Source organism: Terrapene carolina, unplaced genomic scaffold (assembly GCF_002925995.2).
Source record: "Terrapene carolina triunguis isolate 2854851 unplaced genomic scaffold, T_m_triunguis-2.0 Scaffold131, whole genome shotgun sequence".
NCBI classification, from domain to species: Eukaryota; Metazoa; Chordata; order Testudines; family Emydidae; genus Terrapene; species Terrapene triunguis.
Genome location: NW_020664482.1, coordinates 20,426,351 through 20,448,197, shown reverse-complemented (window position 1 = coordinate 20,448,197; position 21,847 = coordinate 20,426,351). Strand labels below are relative to the sequence as shown.

At 39.0% G+C, this 21,847-nt stretch overlaps 1 protein-coding gene across 2 annotated transcripts in view; it reads left to right on the top strand.

Moving 5' to 3' along the window:
* LOC112119269 (ubiquitin carboxyl-terminal hydrolase 12-like) overlaps positions 1 to 21,256 on the top strand; it is a 54,219-nt gene extending 32,963 nt beyond the window's left edge. The window contains exons 3-10 of one of the 2 annotated variants that reach the window (XM_024217868.2): positions 1,061 to 1,274; positions 2,404 to 2,630; positions 4,192 to 4,268; positions 5,204 to 5,287; positions 8,382 to 8,579; positions 11,262 to 11,340; positions 15,710 to 15,773; positions 18,791 to 18,861. In XM_024217868.2, coding sequence (XP_024073636.1) covers positions 1,061 to 1,274; positions 2,404 to 2,630; positions 4,192 to 4,268; positions 5,204 to 5,287; positions 8,382 to 8,579; positions 11,262 to 11,340; positions 15,710 to 15,727 — 897 coding nt within the window. In that variant the 3' untranslated portion in view covers positions 15,728 to 15,773; positions 18,791 to 18,861. Of the gene's footprint in view, positions 1 to 1,060; positions 1,275 to 2,403; positions 2,631 to 4,191; positions 4,269 to 5,203; positions 5,288 to 8,381; positions 8,580 to 11,261; positions 11,341 to 15,709; positions 15,774 to 18,790 lie in introns of both variants that reach the window. The other variant, XM_024217867.2, reaches the window with a different exon arrangement.
* Positions 21,257 to 21,847: the final 591 nt, after the last annotated feature.

Sequence of the window (21,847 nt, the reverse complement as noted above, 5' to 3'; positions counted from 1 at the left end):
TGTAAGATGCTTGGCCCAATTTACCCAGATACTGTAATTATTTATTACAGTTTATTATTCTGTATTTTAGAGATGGTCTTCAATAAGGAATTGTGGTAATTGAAACTTTTGTTTGAGAAAATTTACTTATACACTATCTGGGCTTCCAAGATTGAAAGCGGTTCGATCTAATGTTTACTTTCAGTTTCTCCCATCCGATGGGAATTATGGCCAAGATTTTAAACAATGACTAGTGACTCTGTTGCCTTAGCTTTTGCATGTCCAAATTGAGCCACTTTGGAGGGGCCTCTGAAAATGAAGCACCTTCAAGGTTTATCAAGTTCTGTCCCAAAAATCACTTTTAAAAATATCTTGACTGATGAACCTTTGTATATTTTTCATTTAAAACTCTTCAGTGGTTGTAAAGAATGCAAATTCAGTAAGTGTCCTTCCAGTGTTTTCTTTTACTTTTTTCTGTTAGTAAGATGTTCCTAGTACTACGAACATTCCTCACTATAACTATTGAGGATACCGTCTCATAACAGTTAAAAGTTTTTTAAAAGGCCCATGGTAACATCTTCCATAAAAATAGGCTTCATCTCTAGTTAACATATGGATATTTAATTAGAAAGGTCATTAGTCTGTTGCTTTGCCAGAATTACAAATGTCAGTTCTCAATACCTTCGCAATAAGTGATTACTCAGAACACCAAAATTTGGATGGGTCTATCATGCTAAAAATCTTATGCAGAAAACCTTCCTTAATTATATAACTTTAGACAAAATTTAAAAAAATCTCATTTTTCACACTTTGTGTTGTTACAGTTTGCTCTGTTCAGACAAAGAAATTGTCGTGATCTGTCATTCACATTTTGATTCTCGTGCTGTTGTGATTTAGGTTTCCAGCATTTCAGATGGAATGTCTCAATTAGAAAAGTTTTTTAATTTCATAAAAATATTTCTCTACATATTAGTTTTTGTACTCCTCTGTTGTTTGTCCTTAGCTTCCTCAGTCTCTCTTTGTTGGTTTCTTTTTAACAGATGTAATAATGGAAATATGTGTCTTGTTCTGTTTTAACCAGTTTGGCAATACCTGCTACTGCAACTCAGTCCTACAGGCACTTTATTTTTGTCGTCCGTTTCGGGAAAAAGTTTTGGCATACAAGGTCCAGCCCCGGAAGAAGGAAAGCCTCCTTACGTGCCTCTCCGATCTCTTCAACAGCATTGCCACACAAAAGAAGAAGGTGGGAGTCATCCCACCCAAGAAATTTATTTCCCGGTTGAGGAAAGAAAATGGTAAATGAATAACTGAAGTACCTGATCAGATTTCAATATTAGGATATTAGGCTGCGCATTTTTAAGTAACCCGAACTCTTTTCAAGTATATCTAGTGACTGACATTTGGCAAGTTTTACTAACTGGGTTTTTAAAAGGTTCATGCCCCAATTTATGTGGTACAAATTTTCACCGCTTGTGTAGTATAAAGAGTGTGTAGATGGTCCCTGTAAAGTATCTTTATTTAAGGTTGGTTTTCCATCTGGTTTAGTGATTCCATCCTGATGTCGGCCAATCACACAGAGGGTAGGGAGCCCAGAGCTTTGGATGCCCTGGCTAGTCTGTGCTAATATAATGCCAATATAGAGGTCTCTAACAAGCCATTACAACTTAAAGCATCACTGGCAATGCTTTAAATTGTACCATGGACTGGGTACACGCATAGTGAGGGCCAGATTAGGGAAGCTCAGACGTGGCTTAAAGTCACTCTCACCCTCTCTTTCTCTCCTGTACTCGGCAAGAAAAAAGTAATGGGTAATCAGTTTTTCTTTGTATTGGGAATCCAGTGGTTATTTCCCAGGACTAGTTGTGAAGAACCTTTATGCATGTTATCTTTTCAAGCCCAGAGATTGTAAATTATCATTGATTTACTGTTATAGGGTTTTTTCATTTTCCTCTTGAGGTAAGATATTGGACTTCATGTACCAGTGGTCCCTTGCAGCATATCTGAACTTACTCATCTTACCCTCATTCCCCAAAAGAATCAATGGAAGCCAATTTTATATGTTTGTCAGGCCAGCCTCCCTTAACTTAAGGAGCATAATTAATTTTTAGAAGGCTGCCTTCCTCCTGGGAGCCAAGAAGTAGGAGAGCGCGTAACCTGAAGTCCATAACAACTGTTGCTAGAACTACATAATTACAGCTCTGTTTCATATAGCATCTTTGACATAGTGTATACTGACATGATTTAGAGAGTTAAATACTGTTAACTAATAGCAGTGGCTAAAAGAATTTAAAAATTATAGAAGAGAGAAAAGAACGTGCAGTGCTTCACTAGAGCAGAGTGGCCTTATAAAGTTTGTGCTTTAACGATAGCATTGTTGTTGTTATGCTCTTTCATTCTTCCCAATCTTTTCTGTTTCCTTTCCAGAATTATTTGATAATTATATGCAGCAAGATGCACATGAATTCCTAAACTACCTACTAAACACTATTGCTGACTTACTACAAGAAGAGAAAAAACAGGAGAAACAGAATGGCAAACTCCAGAATGGCAGCATTGAGAGTGAGGAAGGAGACAAGATTGATCTGACATGGGTCCATGAAATCTTCCAGGGAACACTAACCAACGAAACCAGATGTCTTAACTGTGAAGCTGTATGTTGAAAAACAAAACACCTCTTTATTTGATTTTCAAAGGCACTGGACCATTTTCCCTAATTCTAAACAAAATTTTTCATTTATTAGGGTAGATGAAATTGAACATTTTCTGATTAAAAATTGAACCTAACCTATTTTATGGCTGTATCAGCTGTCCATTCAAACTAGTACTCATTAAGGTATGTTTCTTAGTAAAAGCGCAGTGTCCTTTTCTTCTCCCTCCCCATTTCCACCAAAGCAGTTTGCACCTGACTGATAGGAGCCACCTTTTTGTCCTGTTGTAATTTCTTGTGACGGTCATAGTGTATGTTGTGTTTCCACAAGAGTTACTCACCATTTACTTACAATGCTAAATTTGCAGTGGTGTTGTAGCCATGTTTGTGTCAGGATGTTAAAGAGACAAGGTACGTGAGGTAATATCTTTTATTGGACCAACTTCAGTTGGTGAAAGAGACAAGCTTTTGAGATACACAGGCCTCTTCTTCAAGTCTGGGAAAGGTACTCCTGAATTTGTGTTTTAACCACGTGTTTTCAAGGGGGGAGGGATAGCTCAGTGGTTTGAGCATTGGCTTGCTAAACCCAGGGTTGTAAGTTCAATCCTTGAGGGGGCCACTTAGGGATCTGGGGCAAAATCAGTACCTGGTCCTGCTAGTGAAGGCAGGGGGCTGGACTTGATGACCTTTCAAGGTCCCTTCCAGTTCTATGAGATAGGTATATCTGCATATATAATTATATTATAAATCAAAAGATTACATTTCTTGTTGTTAATCCATAATCACTGTGTTGAGAATGAAGGAGGGATCAGAAAGACTGAAACTGAAAGAACCACTTTTGGGCTGGGAATTTGTACTTAGCCATGTAGTCATTGGTTTAACAGTATTTCAAACAAATGAAAGCCTTGTTGGGAGGAAAAGAAAAATTAGTATAATATTGGATAGCAACATTTTTTTCAATAGCTCCAAATACTAGTCAGCAGTTTAAATCTAAATTATTTTTATGCTCTAAAAAGGAACTTTCTAAAAATGCACCAAATGGGGTTCTTTCTCAGGGATTTTGAGACTAAATGTGATTGGCTCACAAGTCAAAAGATGTTTTCCTAAAGGCCAGGCCTTATCACTCACCCCAGCATCTGAAAATCCTGCTCTTTCTGTCTCTTATATCCTTCCCAGTACTAAAGAGTCTGAAATATGGCAGATAATTGTATTGCTGTACGAAGTAGAATAGAATCCATTTAAAGCCTGTCTAGCCTTCTGAGTGCTGTCTGTGGTAAAAACTTGGTTTTGTCAGTAAAATAGGCAGATATGACTTGCAGGCACATGGGGAAGACATTGTACAAGGAGGTTCCTTTTTTACAGTTTCTTTTTGGACTATAACTACATGTCAGATTGTTTCAGTATTTCTCGAGTAGTGCAGGAAAGGGCCTCTTACTGCATTTATACATTCGTCAAATTCTAAAGCTTCTTACTTGCAATCACAACATCTGTACCATTTCAGGGACTTGAAGCAATTCTAAACCTGCCAGATTCCAAGCCGCAATGAAGTATTTCTTTTTTTTAAGGTTAGTAGCAAAGATGAGGACTTCCTGGACCTATCGGTTGATGTGGAACAAAATACATCAATTACGCACTGCCTAAGGTAAATGAAAAGGAATCTGGTTGGAAGAAACACATCTGCACACATTCTGAATGGAGTGGCTACTTTAGGTATTCAGTTGTGCAGCAGTTTAAGACCCAAGCTTACCGTAAACTAATAAATTCTGCTCAAGATCCTGTTATACAGAGAGTCTACCAAAACTGTAAGAATTATCCATTTAATTGTGTCTTCTAAGGCTGTTAATACTACATCATGTGTTCAGAGTTTTTCAAAACTAAGTATTCATGTTTGTTTCCAAAATATTTTTACTTTGTCACCCTGCTGCTGCATTTTGCTGAAATGCTCCTGCTCTTTGTTAAAGAGTGCTTGAGCTTCTGAGGGCAGGCAACAGGGCATTCTTGTTGAACAGCTCTCTGCTTTAGAATTCGCTCTCTGATAGCCTGTCAAAGCCCAAGCTTATCAACCCAGCGCTATGCAAGATGCATTCATTGGACCTGGCTTTTTAATAGCTGATAACGGCACTAATGATGAGTGAGTTTGGGGGGGGGGGTGATTATGTGCTTTTGTGGGCAAATGATGGCCAATGTTAATGAGTTTTAATTTTTGTACATGTCCCCCAAATATCACACAATAGGTGTGAACTAGATAATTGGACAACCAAAACCATGACAGCCTATATTGCTGTGTGCTGTACCCCTTGGTTTGACTGCCGATCAGATACTGGCCAGTTCATGTTCTGAAGGGAGCCATATCCAAATTTCCTCAGCTAGAATCTTAGATCCCACAACATGGGACTGGGACAAGTTAAAACCAGTGGTTGGGAGGTATTCTTGTTTGAGAGAAATCTCATCTGTGGTATATTTCTTTTCTGTGATAGCAGCAGGATAGTAAAATGATAAGTAGCGGGGGGGGGAGGGAGGGAGGGACTAAGGTTCCCACATGTTTGTAATTCATTTTTTTGCTCTCAACTTCCACAGGGGGTTCAGTAATACTGAGACTTTATGCAGTGAATATAAATACTACTGTGAGCAGTGTCGCAGTAAACAGGAAGCACAGAAGAGGTAAGGTTAGGATATGCTGGAAAATGTTAATGTTCTCTCTTGGCGGGGACAGATGTTAGTGTAAATTTTAGGGCTGTTGATTAATCGCAGTTAACTTGTGCGATTAACTCAAAAAAATTAATTGCGATTTAAAAAATGAATCACAATTAATTGTACCTTTAAACAATAGAATACCAATTGAAATGTATTAAATATTTTTGGATGTTTTTCTACATTTTCAAATATATTAATTTCTATTACCACACAGCATACAAAGTGTACAGCGCTCACTTTATATTATTTTGATTACAAATATTTGCACTGTAAAAATGATAAACAAAAGAAATAGTATTTTTCAATTCATCTCATACAAGTATTGAAGTGTAATCTCTTTATCGTGAAAGTGTAACTTACAAATGCAGATTTTTTTTGTTACATAACTGCACTCAAAAACAAAACAGTGGAAAACTTCAGAGCCTACAAATCCACTCAAGTCCTACTTCTTGTTCAGCCAATCGCTTAAAAAAAAAAAAAGGTTTCAGAGTTGCAGCCATGTTAGTCTGTATTCGCAAAAAGAACGGGAGTACTTGTGGCACCTTAGAGACAAACAAATTTATTTGAGCATAAGCTTTCGTGGGCTACAGCCCACTTCATCGGATGCATGCAGTGGAAAATACAGTAGGAAGATATAGATATAGATATAGATATAGATATGCACAGAGAACATGAAACAATGGGTGTTACCATACACACTATAAGGAGAGTGATCAGTTAAGGTGAGCTATTATCAGCAGGAGAGAAAAAGAACTGTTTGTAGTGGTAATGAAAATGGCCCATTTCCAGCAATTGACAAGAAGATGTCAGGAACTGTAAGGGGGAGGGGGGGGCGAAAGCATGGAGAAATAGTTTTACTTTGTGTAATGGCCCATCCACTCGCACTCTTTATTCAAGCCTAATTTAATGGTGTCCAATTTGCAAATTAATTCCAATTCAGCAGTCTCTCGTTGGAGTCCGTTTTTGAAGATTTTTTGTTGTAATATTGTGACCTTTAAACCGGACAGTCTCTACGTAAAAGAATAAATGGACACAAATCGGACGTCAAGAATTATAACATTCAAAAACCAGTTGGAGAACACTTCAGTCTCCCTGGCCACTCGATTACAGACCTAAAAGTTGCAATATTACAACAAATTAGGCTACTGTATTTTCCACTGCATGCATCCAATGAAGTGGGCTGTAGCCCACGAAAGCTTATGCTCAAATAAATTTGTTAGTCTCTAAGGTGCCACAAGTACTCCTGTTCTTTTTTTGTTTGTTTACATTTATGGGAGATACTGCTGCCTGCTTCTTATTTACAGCATCAGCTGAAGGTGAGAACAGGCGTTTGCATGGCACTTTTGTAGCAGGTGTTGCAAGGTATTTACGTGCCAGATATGCTAAACATCCGTATGTCCCTTCATGCTTCGGCCACCATTCCAGAGGACATGCTTCCATGCTGATGACGCTCATTAAAAAAATACGTTCATTAAATTTGTGACTGAACTCCTTGGGTGAGAATTGTATGTCTCCTGTTCTGTTTACCCTCATTCTGCCATATATTTCATGTTATAGCAGTCTCGGATGATGACCCAGCACATGTTCATTTTACAAAGAAGGTACCAATGTGAGATTTCTAAAAATAGCTATAGCACTCGACCGAAAGTTTAAGAATCTGAAGTGCCATACAAAATCTGAGAGGGACGAGTTGTGGAGCATGCTTTCAGAAGTCTTAAAAGAGCAACACTCAGATGCGGAAACTACAGAACCCAAAGCACCAAAGAAGAAAATCAACCTTCTGCTGGTGGCATCTGACTCAGATGATGAAAATGAACATGCATCAGTCCGTTCTGCTTTGGTTTGTTATCGAGCAGAACCCGTCATCAACATGGGCACATGTCCTCTGGAATGGTGGTTGAAGTATGAAGGGGCATATGAATCTTTAGCACATCTGGCATGTAAATATCTTGTGACACTGGCTACAACAGTGCCATGTGAATGCCTGTTCTCAATTTCAAGTGACATTGTAAACAAGAAGCGGACAGCATTATCTCCTGCAAATTGTAACCAAACTTGTTTGTCTGAGCGATTGGCTGAAGTAGGACTGAGTGGACTTGTAGGTTCTAAAGTTTTACATTGTTTTATTTTTGAATGCAGTTATTTTTTTGTACATAATTCTACATTTTTAGGCTCAACTTTCATGATAAAGAGATTGCACTACAGTAGTTGTATTAGGTGAATTGAAAAATACTTGTTTTTTTTGTTTTTTACAGTGCAAATATTTGTAATAAAAAATAAATGTAAAGTGAACACTGTACACTTTGTATTCTGTGTTGAAATTGAAATCAATCTATTTAAAAATGTAGAAAACATCCAAAAATATTTTAATAAATGGTATTCTATTATTGTTTAACAGCGCAATTAATCACAATTAATTTTTGTAATCGTGTGATTAATCATGATTTTTTTTAATCGCTTGACAGCCCTAGTAAATTTACAATATTAATCCAATCACAATTCTTTGAAACAACAAAATAACTGACATTCTAGGTGGGGAAATGTCAGGGAAAATATAAATTCGGAGCAGCTCCTACAGTCAGAGGAGACCCCAAAAGGTCAGTTTCACATTCCTCCCCTAAAGAACTACCAGACATCACTCCTTTTTCCCTATTAGTTGTAGTCAGTCTGATGCCTCCAGAACGTTTTCCCCTTCAGCCACAGATGATGTAGAAAATCTATTTTTCTCATTTCTTAGTTAATAGAAGCCAGTCCAGAAGGACAGAGGTTTATTCCATCTTTCATTTTCCCTGATATGATGAAAGACGATTTGTTCAGTGTAGGCAAGCAGCTGTCTTGCATGTGGATGTCAGTTGTGCTATAAATCTTTCCTACTTGTACCAAAATGCTTGTATAAAAAGCAGCTCTTCACAGATCATCTTCATTAAAACTGAATTTCAGGTTAAACTTTTTTTTAATCATTTAAACACAAATTCTAATTATTTTTCTTTTAAAAGGTTTATCTAATGTAAGGGGTATTTTCTAACATGATGTTCTATGTTTAATATATTTTATGGTCCAGAATGAGAGTGAAGAAGTTGCCCATGATTCTAGCTCTGCACTTAAAAAGGTTCAAATACATGGACCAGCTGCACCGATACACCAAACTCTCCTACCGTGTAGTCTTTCCCTTGGAGCTTCGGCTCTTTAATACTTCAGGAGATGCTACAAACCCTGACAGAATGTATGACCTTGTGGCTGTAGTTGTTCACTGTGGCAGGTATGTCTCCAATGCTTTCTGAGTTTTACATGAGTTTCCATGAAAATTAACTCACCTGGTCATTCATGTACATTTGAATACCACTGCAGCAGCTGACAATGTAGAACAATCTTAGCAACATCTAAGCCAATCAACTGAAAGAATAAAAAGGTTTTTACATGTTTTTACATTTAAACATTTTTTTGAAAATATTTTCAGCCTATTTTTCTATTCAGTGTGCACAGTCTCAGCCTTGCTCTTTTTATATAGCTTTAAAACATGCTAAAGCTTCCAGGAAAGCTAAATGAAATAAAGCAAATCTTGGAAAAACAAAGTTCTGAAAATAGAATCAGTTTGTATGTTGCCACTTGCTAGATCATTAAATTTTTTTAAAAAATGCTGGTGCCACCAAGTGGTTAAATTGCGTACTGCTTTTTAAATCAGCTGCACAGTTTTGATCCAGCACGATTAAAACTTAATTAAAATAATTGAAAAACAAATATTTTGTTTAAAAAACTTGATGCAAATAGAAAAGCCATTGCAAACACTGCATTATGTAAGAAAAGATGAAATGTTATTCACAGAAGTAAAAAATGGGGTATGTTTATACTATGTTGAGACTGTGCTAGCATAGCTATGCCGGGATAGCCCTGTAGTGTAGACACAGCCTACACCAACAGAAGAGGTTTTTCTGTTGGTGTAGGGACACCTCTGCGAACAAAGCTAGCTGCGTCAAAAGAAGACTATTCGGGTCAACGTAGCTGTGTGTATGCTGGGGGTTACATCAGTATAGATATGTCGGTTGAGGTATGGTTTTTTACAACCCTGAAGCTATGCTGATATTACGCTTCAGATTAGACCATGCTTTAGGATGGGATGGTCGGGGATTATTTGTTCTTTGTTTGTTTGTTTTTGGAGTGGGAGGGTAAATCTTAAAGTAGTTGGAAATCTAGCATAAGGTCTATAGAATATTTCCAAAGTATCCGTCTCGAAATTAGAGAGCCAACACATGCCGGTGTCTGTTGAATTTATTTACGCTGTCTATGCTGTACATGTTTCTGATATTGTGATATAGTTCTGAAATACATTTTCATACAACATACTGATGTTGCAAAAGAAAGGATCCTATCCAAACTTTCTCTTTTGAGTTTGCAGGGCTGGATCCTAAGTTTGCTATCTGTGACACACATTCCAATAAGCATAAATATAGCTTTCAGTAATGACATATAGAAATGGCGGTTCGTGTGACTTTGTCTTATTGAAGGGGTCAGCAGTTGTGCTCTAGAGCTGCTGTTTTGTAAACACTGGCTTTTTTAGGAGTTCCACAGCTCTATTGTAAACTTGTATCAGGCTGGAACTTAACATATCAGGATAGACCAGGCACAAATTTATTTTCTAAATATTTTAGATCTTTTAAAACAGCTGTTTAAAATATTTTGCTTTGACAACTTCACTTTCATTTACTTATTCTAAACAAAAAAGGCTTCATTCTAAAGCAGAAATTGTTAATTCCAGTAAGTTTATAACACTGAATGGGGCTACAGAATCACTTCCCCATACACAGTAAAGTCCTTTAAAAGATGTATGTTATTTTGTTTGAGTTGTTCAGTTCCTAAATGAAACACAAAATAAAGCCAGAAAAAGTGAGAGTTTAGTTTCTTGTTTTATCCTTAACTTGCTCCCTCACTGTCTGAGGTCAGCAGTTGGTGGCTTACCTAGTGCTAGTGTACATTAAATTATAAATAAATAAATTAATGGAGATATCCTGTCTCCTAGAACTGGAAGGGACCTTGAAAAGTTATCAAGTCCAGCCCCCTGCCTTCACTAGTAGGACCAAGTACTGATTTTGCCCTAGATCCCTAAGTGGCCCCCTCAAGGATTGAACTCACAACCCTGGGTTTAGCAGGCCAATGCTCAAACCACTGAGCTACCCCCCCCTTGTCCCAATCTACTTCCTTTGCAACCCTTACCCATCTGGTCTGGCTCTTGTTCCCTCTGCATTCGGATCTGGCAGCTTCCTCCACCACACTTCCAACAGGAGAGTACTGAGAGCACATGCGAGAGGGTCTCTCTGCACTCTGTTCTGGTGATAGTGCCACAACAACAGTGAGCAGCAATTGCACAGAAAGTCTAGCTGAGTGGTGCCTGCAGCCCTGGTCTGAAGCATGCTCAGTACAGATGGAATCTTCAGAGAATGTAGCTGTCAAACTCTGACATGTCCCTATTGAGCAAGCACAAACTAAGATTTTTTTCTCCCAAAGGTTTGTAACTTGGCTGATTTGGGCATTTTTTCATGAGAATCACAAATGGCACATTCTTGTTACTAAATATCAAGTCCTTGCTCCAAAGCAGAGACCCTAAAGCTTCTTACCCAAACCATTGTATGGATTTTTTTAATGTGGTCAGAACAACATATTTATTGCCCCTAACCTCGTTCTCAAAAATGGCCAAACCATTTTTGCTGAAATTTTATTTTCTTTATTTTTAAGTAAATCTGAGGTAGATACCCAGCGTGTTAAGGTTTGGCAAACTATTACGGTTGGGCAAAGTTATAGGTAATTGAAAATAAGGTCTTACACTGGAAGAACCTTAACTATAGGTGGCACTATCAGCTCCATCTATAATAGCTTGAGTTATTTACAAATGTTTTGGTTTTCATATGTAGGCATCAGTGTAATAAATCTTTGACCTTTTTTCTGGCAGCGGTCCAAACCGTGGACATTATATCACCATAGTGAAGAGCCATGGCTTTTGGCTGCTATTTGATGACGACATTGTAGAGGTAGGTATACAGATTGCTTTTATGTTGTGAAAACAGTATGGACAGTGCCATTTTCCAGCTATGTGCAGGGATCCTATTTCAGTATCTAGGAATTCATTTTGCATCCGTGAAAGATTTGTAACAAAATCTGTGTATGGGACATCCTCATCAAGTTCTGAGCAGGTTTGTGTATATATAATTGACTTGTAGAACCGTGCTCAACTGAGGGGCTGCATTAATCACTTGGCAGAAGACTGAGGATGACATCTATTTGGTACAACCACAACTGTTCTGTTAAGAATGTAAAACACCAGGGTATTTTTTCCCACATCTCAGGCTCTCTCGAGACCAGTTTGCTTTCTAGAGTCAGTGGCTTGGTCCTAAATATTTCTGATGGCTGTAGCTCAACACTAAATTCAACACCCTTTCATCTTCTTCTGTAGGTTAAGAGTAGGTAAAAGGAAGGATTCTTGATTTTTGCCACAGACAGGTAGCAAGAACTGTGGAAAGAGTTAGAAAATCAGAGACTTGTGAGCACATGGTTACTTAGATACTGAAGATATCCATAGGATTTTTGATCTTTAGCAGAGTATTTAGATATACTCTAGCTAAAATAAACTTAATTTGTACTCCACAAAATATCTTGCCTATAAATGTTTTGAGTATGTATCTAAAATATATACACACATGAACATGTGGCAGCATTTTGTTGCATATCCCATTGAGCTGTATTTTAAAAACATGAAGGTTTATCTCTTGGCCTTTTTTAGATCACTCCTTAAAATAAGTCCAAACTCTGATTAGTAATAGCACCAAGGTAGAATCATAGAATATCAGGGTTGGAAGGGACCTCAGGAGGTCATCTAGTCCAACCCCCTGCTCAAAGCAGGACCTAATCCCAACTAAATCATCCCAGCCAGGGCTTTGTCAAGCCTGACCTTAAAAACCTCTAAGGAAGGAGATTCCACCACCTCCCTAGGTAACCCATTCCAGTGCTTCACCACCCTCCTAGTGAAAAAGTTTTTCCTAATATCCAACCTAAACCTCCCCCACTGCAACTTGAGACCATTACTCCTTGTTCTGTCATCTGCTACCACTCAGAACAGTCTAGATCCATCCTCTTTGGAACCCCCTTTCAGGTAGTTGAAAGCAGCTATCAAAGGTAGTTGAAAGCAGCTATCAAAAATCCCTTTAATCCCTTTAAAAACATGTATGGTTTTTAAAGAGGCCATAAAATAGCCATGTTGTTATATATTCTTCCATGTCATATTTGCTCATTTTATGGGCCAAAGCAAAATTTCTCTATCTGAAAACACTGATGGCAATTGTACTGAACCATGAGTAAGAACAGAATACAGTTTGTGACAGACCCAGACCAGTGGGGTACAGGAGTCTGGTAGAGGGCAAATATACTGGTCACTGGATGAGTAGTTTTCTGTTCCCTGAATGACCAGAGCAGGGGCTGCACTAGAGTAATCAGGAACCTGCTAGAACCAGTTGAGGCAGGCAGGCTAATTAGGACACCTGGAGCCAATTAAGAAGAAGCTTCTAGAATCAATTAAGGCAGGCTAATCAGGGCATCTGGGTTTTAAAAGGAGCTCACTTCGGTTTGTGGGGGGAGTGTGAGGAGCTGGGAGCAAGAGGCGCAAGGAGCTGAGAGGGTGAGGGTGTGCTGCTGGAGGACCGAGGAGCACAAGCATTATCAGACACCAGGAGGAAGGTCCTGTGGTGAGAATAAGGAAGGTGTTTGGAGGAGGCCATGGGGAAGTAACCCAGGGAGTTGTAGCTGTCATGCAGCTGTTACAGGAGGCACTATAGACAGCTGCAGTCCACAGGGCCCTGGGCTGGAACCCGGAGTAGAGGGCGGGCCCTGGTTCCCCCCAAACCTCCCAATTGACCTGGACTGTGGGTTCTTCCAGAGGGGAAGGTCTCTGGGCTGTTCCCCAACCCACATGGTGAATCTCTGAGGCAAGAAAATCCGCCAATAAGCGCAGGACCCACCAAGATAGAGGAGGAACTTTGTCACAAGTTTAATCTCTTGCATGTGTGCTGGCTTGGTCTAGAACAGTGGTTCTCAAACTAGGGCCGCCGCTTGTTCAGGGAAAGCCCCTGGCGGGCCGGGCAGGTTTGTTTACTTGCCGCGTCCGCAGGTTCGGCCGATCACGGCTCCCACTGGCTGCTGTTCGCCCCTCCAGGCCAATGGGGGCTGCAGGAAGCGGCATGTGCTGAGGGATGTGCTGGCCGCCCTTCCTGCAGCCCCCATTGGCCTGGAGCGGCGAACCGTGGCCAGTGGGAGCCGCGATCGGCCGAACCTGCGAACGCGGCAGGTAAACAAACCGAATCAGCCCGCCAGGGGCTTTCCCTGAACAAGTGGCGGCCCTAGTTTGAGAACCACTGATCTAGAAGACACAGAGTAGATTTGTCTCCTACGAAGATGCCAGATTTTCATTCCCTTTTCTTACCTGAGTCATGCTTTAAAGTAACATGAAATTTTATTGTTTAACCTCATAATCTCACTGATCTGAAAATAGTGTTGTCTGTATGAGTTGTTTCTCTCTGGAATCTTCACTGTGCTCCTCAGGATTGGGAATCCAGAATGTAGCTCTTGTAAAGCTGGAGATTCAGCAGTTGAAAAATCCCCTGGCAAATGGGAAGCTTTCCCATATTAAGGGGAGGGGAGTGGCAGCTGCGGGGCAGGGGATTGTCATCAGTTTCTGCAGAATGAGTGTTTTCATTTAAAACAAGTTCCTGTCCCGTATGTTCTGAAAGCCACAGTTGAAAAATTAGGGGTGGAAATGTTTGGCATAAGTGAAGTCCAGGCACGAAAGTCCTGTTGAAGTCCAGCCCCACTGGGAAGAGTGTAGAATATTCCTACCAGGAAACTCCACTCAATGACTGTCTTTCGTATCTGCTTCTAACTGGAAGGGTCTGATAAACTTGAAGCTCCCCTACCACCCTTCTCGGTCAGAAAAGCAATGTCTTTCCTATCCATTCCCTACCTATGCCCTCCACCCCCAGATACAGTACACCTGCCCTGAATAATGTGTTTTTGGGAATCATCCTGGCTACTGTAATGATTAGCGAGATGGGGTGACCTACTGCAGGCTGTAGCAGGAACAGGGGCTACAGCTTTGCCCATCCCGTTTCCTTTTGTGAGTCCTCTGTTCCTATAAATAGCTTTGCTCCTTGCTGCTGCTGCTCTCGCTTGTCCAAGAAACTACACAGTGAAATTGAAATGATTATTGTCAGTTTCATTGCTCCCCACAAGATTTTGATTAGCAGCTCTGAAACTGACCATTTTGGTTTCGTGTCATGTTGCTGCTGCTTAGCATCACAGAGAGACTGCAGGAAACTCAGTACTTCATCAGGTCAAATTCAGAAAGATATATTCACAATCATGAGGCATGAAAAAGTAATTTATAAAAATAAAGCTTAGATTCTGCAGAAGTAGCAGGCATAGACCTTATCATTTGCCAGGGGAAGTCCCTGCACACCAGGGACAAGCGGGCAAGTATACTTTTCAAGCCCTGGAGATTTAACCTGCTAAGTATGAAACACATATAAAGTTGTCTTCCTGAGTCTGCTAACAGATAATTCCAAAGCCTCTGTGCCTGCTTTGCCAAATAGTAAGAGAACAGAGGATAAATCTTTTTGTCTCTATTGGTTTCATAATGTAAGACTTCAAAAAGCTTTATAACCTTTTTGTTATAAATGCTATGATTTTTTGGATCTGAACTGTAAATTGGAAGCAGTTTACTCTTCTTTTACAAGCCTCAAGATTTGCTAAATGCAATAAAAGTGAAGGAGTCTTGTTTCATTTTTGCTTGGGTGAAGGTTCAAGTTTCAAGTAAAATATCAGGTAAATGAAAGTTATTTAGGTAAAAGTGTATTATTACAGTATATGTGAAAACCTGTCACATGTCAAATACCAAAGGCAAATGACTTCAAATAGAATAATATACAAAGCCAAATTACTTGAGAGCAATATGGGTAAATGCACTTTCCTATACTGTTAGCTTGGCAAGCTATCACATTGTAGCAACCAAAAGTGATGCAGCACAGTGGCAATCTCTATATGGAGTAGAGGGGAGAGTGTCTATTATCCACATTGGTTTCCCCAAATTATGAGGAAAGATAAAAAGAACGAATTTGTAGCTTAGCTAAATAGTTACTCAGGAGAGCAATAACTCTAACTATTATTTGAGGGTTGTAAATGCTGTGGAGGGAAAAGTATTGTTTCGGGTGGACCAGAAAATGATCAAAAGATAACTTTAGGTTCAATAGCGAAGCAAAAAATAAAAAAATCCTTAATATCAGGTCAGTTAAGCTGTAGAACAGTCTCCCAAAGAGAATTGGTAGAAACATCAACTGATTGTTACTTTAAAACTAGGCTGGACAAAACTCTTGAGTATATTGGTGAAAACAATCCCGCTATGGAAGGGGGAGGAGACAAGGTAATCAAATAGTTATTTTCTGTCTCTAATTTGTTAATCTGTGAATGTGAATGTGGAAATGAGTTAGGATATATAGCTATGCTACCAAAGAATTTAAAAATAAGTGAATCCATAAGAATATTTCCAGGTTATATTCAAAATGCTAGATAGAGGAAATAGACTTGATTTCATGGTAAGTTGGTTGGTATTTAAATTAAATTAAACAGCAGAGAATATTTGCAGAGCTGCCAGATAATTATATTAAGTCTGTTGGTGAATATGCTTTTGTGAGTATTTTTTCTGTTAGAATGACTGATCTTTCTCTCCTCAATATTCATATACAAGGCTTCCTGGGAAAAGAACTTTGGAAAAATATACACTTATTTGTCCCGTATATTTTCCCCCAGAACTTCAGAGCATTTTGAAATGCATGCATTTGAGGAATTTTGGATTTTCACACAACATAATGCATGTCTTGTTTCAAATCATATCCTTTGTAATTCCATTTTGTGTGCGTTGCATCTTTCCGGCAACTTACCAAGTGTGTGTTGCCCCAGGCTCATACGGTGGGAGGGGGAAAAAGAAAAGCACTGGCCTAAACAAGCAGGTAATGTACATTCTCTTCAAAACTGAGTGCACCCACAGGCAGCTTTCATTATTATGACCAGTACTTTCACAGCAGACCACCAGAACATTGCTGAAGCTGCTGGATCTGCTCATGCACATAAACATACTAAGGAACAAATTGGTGGTTCTTTGGCTATCACCTGTACAAATTCACACGCTTGGTTCAGCCTGTGCACTCTGCATTTTCTTAACTGGAAACTTCTAGAAAGCTTTGGTGGTTGGGGCTGCAGGCAAGTTCCCTTGTGGTACTGATCGTTCAGCCTGAACATTATATATGGAGCTGCAGTGCTATCCTCTAATTCCTGATGGATGTCTAATTGGAGTCCCTTTAGATTTCTCCAGCTGCTTTTCTGTTTGCTGTATTTTAGGTTGTTACTAAACTCTCCTGCTTTTAATTATAGCTAGAATAGTGTAGTTGCGTCATTGCAGTTAATTTGTGTGTTAATTGTTTCTCTGTCCTGGGCACCTCTTATTTTCATAGGATGGCTGGCAAGGTAACCAGCTTCAAATGATGCCAGTTGTAATGTGAAAATGTGCTTAACAGCCCTGCATACGTAATGCTGCCTATGTCCCACTGAGGTGCACATACTGAGAAATGCCTTTTGTGCTACCTTAACCCTGAGGGCTCAAAAGGACCAGGAATCTCAGTTCTGGATACACCCTTAAAGCAGCTCAGTGTGATGTTTGAGTTGTCATTGAGCCTTTATTCCTTGCTTGATGCCATGTGGAAGTCTGAATCCCAAGAGACCCCTGATCTGATGAGGGAAATACTCCCTTTGGCCCACGTACTGTGATGCCTCAGTACCATTGCTCTCTCCCTCAGAACTGAGGTGTAGAGAAGGAAAAAAAGAAAGAGGCCACTGTTTTTTGTCCTGAATATTTGACTCCATATGGATCTGTGAGCTCAGAACCAAGATGCTATCAATTCTGAGAGACTCCTTCATACCAAGGACTGTATCTCCTGCCTGTTCTGTACTAATAGCCATTTTGGTGTTGATGAGGTTCCTTAGACGAGCTGTAGCTTGGGGCCTTCCTCTGTGTGTTCAAGCAGAGAACGCTCCCTGTTTCCTCCACCCAAAACAGAGTTTCTTCTTTGGACCAAGAATCCTGGTTTTGTGGTATCCCAAGGCCATCTTCGCTGCCGTGTGGGATAGTATTAAAGGTCACCCAGCGATTCTTTCATATTCTTAGTTTCTCTCTGGTTCCCAAATCTTCTATTTTGGGGATGGTAGAGGAGATTACAGCTTCAGTTGCTCTAGACTGATTTCCTCTTGGCTCCCCACCTCAGGCCATCATCTTATCCTGGTGGATCGTGTGACCTAAAGGCATTTTAAAATACTAAAGGAACCCATTGTCAGCTTAGCAACACAGGTCATGAGCGTTCATTCTAGTATTTCAGTCTCTGTACTGGCTCCCCATTGACTGCAGAATCAAATTCAGTCTTACATGGGATTAGCTCTTGCTGCCTGAGACTTCTCTTCCTGACACTGACCTCTCAGGACAGCTGCATTCCACTGGAACAATGAAATTGTTGACCAATAATGAGAAACAACTCATTCTCAGAAGATGGACCACGACCGTGGAACTCACACCCGCAAGGGATAATGACCATAGGCCTCACCGCTTTGAGAGCAAAATGCAAAACTCATTTTTCTGGCTGTGCTTTCCTGCAATAATTTTCTCTCAATTTTAAATTGTGTAGACAAGAAATTTATTCCTGTCTGTATTGAAAAGAAGCTATTTCCCTATCTAACTGAGGTTCTGAACATCACACTGGTCAACATGATACTAGATTTCAGGGAGAGCAAGCCCCATTTGTTGTATACAGAGTTAATGTGAAAATAGTGACTGTGTGTTACATTATTGATAGGTGATCCTGATTAGTAACCGATAGTGCAGGAATTGTGTTCATTTTTGAAGCCCCAATCACCTCTTGCGAGGTAGCAGTTCATTTAGACTGCCTGTTGAATTTACTAAAAATTTTGTGTGCACTCCTTATTATCCGGTGGAGATATTTTCCCATGTTAACAGCAGACTATTTTTCATCTGCATACAGGCTGCATGGCTTTGGGTAAGGGAAGGTGGCGACTCCAGTTGTTAGAAAGAGCTGAGGGTGAAATGTCAGCTAGAATTTTTAGAGCAGGCCTTTATAGAGCCCTTGTGTGTGCACTGTAGCTTCACAGTGCACTATTTTTTTGATCTGACAGTCTTATAAATTTATCCTGATTTAATCTTCTCCAAATTAAGCAGTTTAATCTACTGAAGAAATGTTTGGTGTATTAATATTGGGTAGCTTACAGTCAACTTCTTCATATAGTAAACTGGAAATAGTATTTCATTGGGGGAGGGTGTATGTGCTCAGTGTTGGTTATTTTGAGTGGGTCTAATCTTAATGTCTTGTTGAATTGCAGAAAATTGATGCCCAGGCCATTGAAGAATTCTATGGGTTAACATCAGACATTTCCAAAAACTCAGAATCCGGATATATCCTCTTCTACCAGTCAAGAGACTAAAACTGAAATGATAAATGTGTACAAATAAAAGAAAAAGGGGATCAAGGTTATGTCCCAAGGACATCAGTGACAGCAGAAACAATTCCTCATCATTGCTGTAGGACCATGAGAGATCCAGCAGGGAGAAGAAAGGTTTACCTCTGCCATTTCTTGGAGGATGAGTGCTGACTTCCATAACAAGAAGAGCTTTTGCTCTGATTTTCTTTCTGGGCTTTTTTTTTACATTGCTAGCTTCCAAAATCTGGGTTACCTCTACTTGAAACCTGGCTGCTTATTTGTTCAAGAACTGAAGAAAGGTTTTAAAAGTAGCATTGTGGAATTCTTTACCATTCAGTGTCAGCCTGAGGCTATACCTTGGAGTCTATCATCGTCGTTTTTCTGTATTTTAGCAGAATGATTTCAATATTCAGTGTCAGCTGAACACATATTTTGAGATATGAGCAGCAGCCAGTTGCTGGATATTTTTGGTGACTCAGACATGCGAAACAGTACAGTGCTAAAACATATTGGAAACGTCAAGTCTGTAATTTTTAAAAAGGTAGACAAAAAGCTATTTCTGCAGCATTATAAATTCCTCAGTATGTATCATCTTGGTTTTAGATAACACTAATAGCACTCTTTTTTGTATATTGTTAACTTTTACTTCCTATTCCCCCCTCCAAAAGATGTAATTTTTTTTCCACATTTAACCTAATCTGTTGTACTTTTTAATTTTTTAAGCAAAAGTTTGACTCTCAAAGCCGCAATGCTGCAAATTCAAGGGGAGCAAAGAAGCAGTTGAGCTTTTAAAAGTGCATGTCTTGCAACCAGTTGTTATAGAAAGTTTAAAGTTACAGTATTTCTTGGAGCTATTGCATAAGCCAAAAGTGCCCTCTTCTGAAACAGGATCTGTTTAGCATTTCATTCAGTATATAGTAAACAGATGCAGGACCATATCTGCCTATGATAATACCCAGAAGCAGCACTAATTGTGAAGAGTTAACCAAGGGAAGCATTATTTACATAACTAATCCAGTTGTTCCTAGTCTTTGAAATAAGAAATTTCCATTAAGGAAGAAAAACAAAAAACAAACAAAGGTTAACATACACTACCTTGCAAAGAGTTCCTCTTCATCTTGTTGGTTACATTAGTTTTGACATGTGAATCATTGCCCCTGAAAATGCTCTCTGATTTGATATGCCACTATAGGCCTTGCTTAACAGGGGAAAAGTATGTTTAGTCTTATGAAGACTGAATTTAAGTAACTATCCATTACAAATGTATATAGTATAATCTCAAGGATAATTAGAAAGAAAAGATTAAAGGGATTTTACAAGGAATCTCTGAAACCCTTTATGTAATTTTCTTTTTGAAAAGTCCTTTTACAGTGCCAAAGCTTGTCATAGCTGGCTCTAAACCATGAGTGGATATTGATATTTTCCTTTCTTCATCTTGTTAAATAACACCAAAGCTGTCTTCTACCCTGTTGGTCTTAGTACAGCATTTCGTAGTACGCACTGGTGATTGTTATCTATGAGGACATTTAATTTATGCAATTCTGTGATTTGTACGGGATAAATAGAATATTTTACCAAAATATTGTCCTCATGAAGACAACCCATCATATACATGCAGTCCTTTATGGTGGCTGTACTCATCTGTTGTTCCCTTTCACAACTGGAAACCTCCTGTTAGCAATTAATTCCTTTCTTTAAAATGGAAATTAGTAAATATTAGCATATTACAATTGGTTACAAGTTCCATCCCCTCCCACCTCTCCTTCTCCAGAAGAAAAAGTATGGACAGTCAATTCCTGATTTTTATTATGCAAAGTACTCTCATTTTCAGAGATTTAATCAGTAACCGTAAAACCTTTTTTGTCATCTTGTTGTTCCTACTTGTGTGAAAATTGCTCTTCGTTAGCAATCCTCTCCACTTGTTCGCAGGAAAACCCAGAGCCCCCGGATACTGACACTAACAGAAATCTGTCATCAGTAACTCTTGCAAAAAGAGAGCGCACTGAGTTTAAAAAACAAATCTAAACAGTAAACACAAAAAAGTGATGCAGAACACTATACATGTATTTTGTATATCTGGTGATACATTTTTACAAATAAAATACCTGATTTGAGAGAGATAATATTGAAAGAATATATACTATAGATTAAAAGAAGAACTGTTAAAAGTGCACTTTTGCTACAGATTTATAAGGAAACTAAATGGGATTAAATTGGAAGAGAATGGTGTGATGTTACTTCTGTATAATTAATGACCCCACCTGTCTCCAATAAAGGTCATGTATGTTCACATGCACATGGCCCAAATGTTTTTTCTTGAATGGTGTGAATATCACTCGAAGATGAAAAATAAAAGTAATTGGTTAGTTTTGACGAGAGTGAACAAGGCCCCTTTTGTTTTTTCTTCTCTCCAAATTAATTTTCTGAGACTATTTGTTGGTAACTAGTACCCACGAATCTCCAGCTTCCCCCAGTCCTTTAATTGTTAGACTTCATTCACATAGACTGTGGAAGGGATGGCTGTGGGAATGGAAGGGCTATGAAAGGAATCCTTTGTCTAAGGTGGACTCTGCAGGACATTGCTACTCAGTACTTGGTTTTACTAATCTGGTGTTAACCCAAGTGAAAAGATTAAAAATGTATCTGGTGCCATACATGTTCTTTGAGCTTTTCAGCCAAAGATGAAGTCCCTGCCCTGAAGAGTTTGCCATCTACATGAGTTAACCCACTTCACTCAAAGGGAAAACTTGGTGAGTAAGGCCTACTCACATAAGTAAGAGTTTACAGATCAAAGTATATGGACTATATAAGTAAATGATATAAGTAAGAGAGGTTCTCTTTTAAAAAAAGCATTTAAAATCAGAATAAATTCCCTTCCTTATCATAGTAGGTCACATATTGGCAATAAGTAATGGAATCAAATTTTACTTTAGCACAAGTGGGGGTAATGTCCATTGA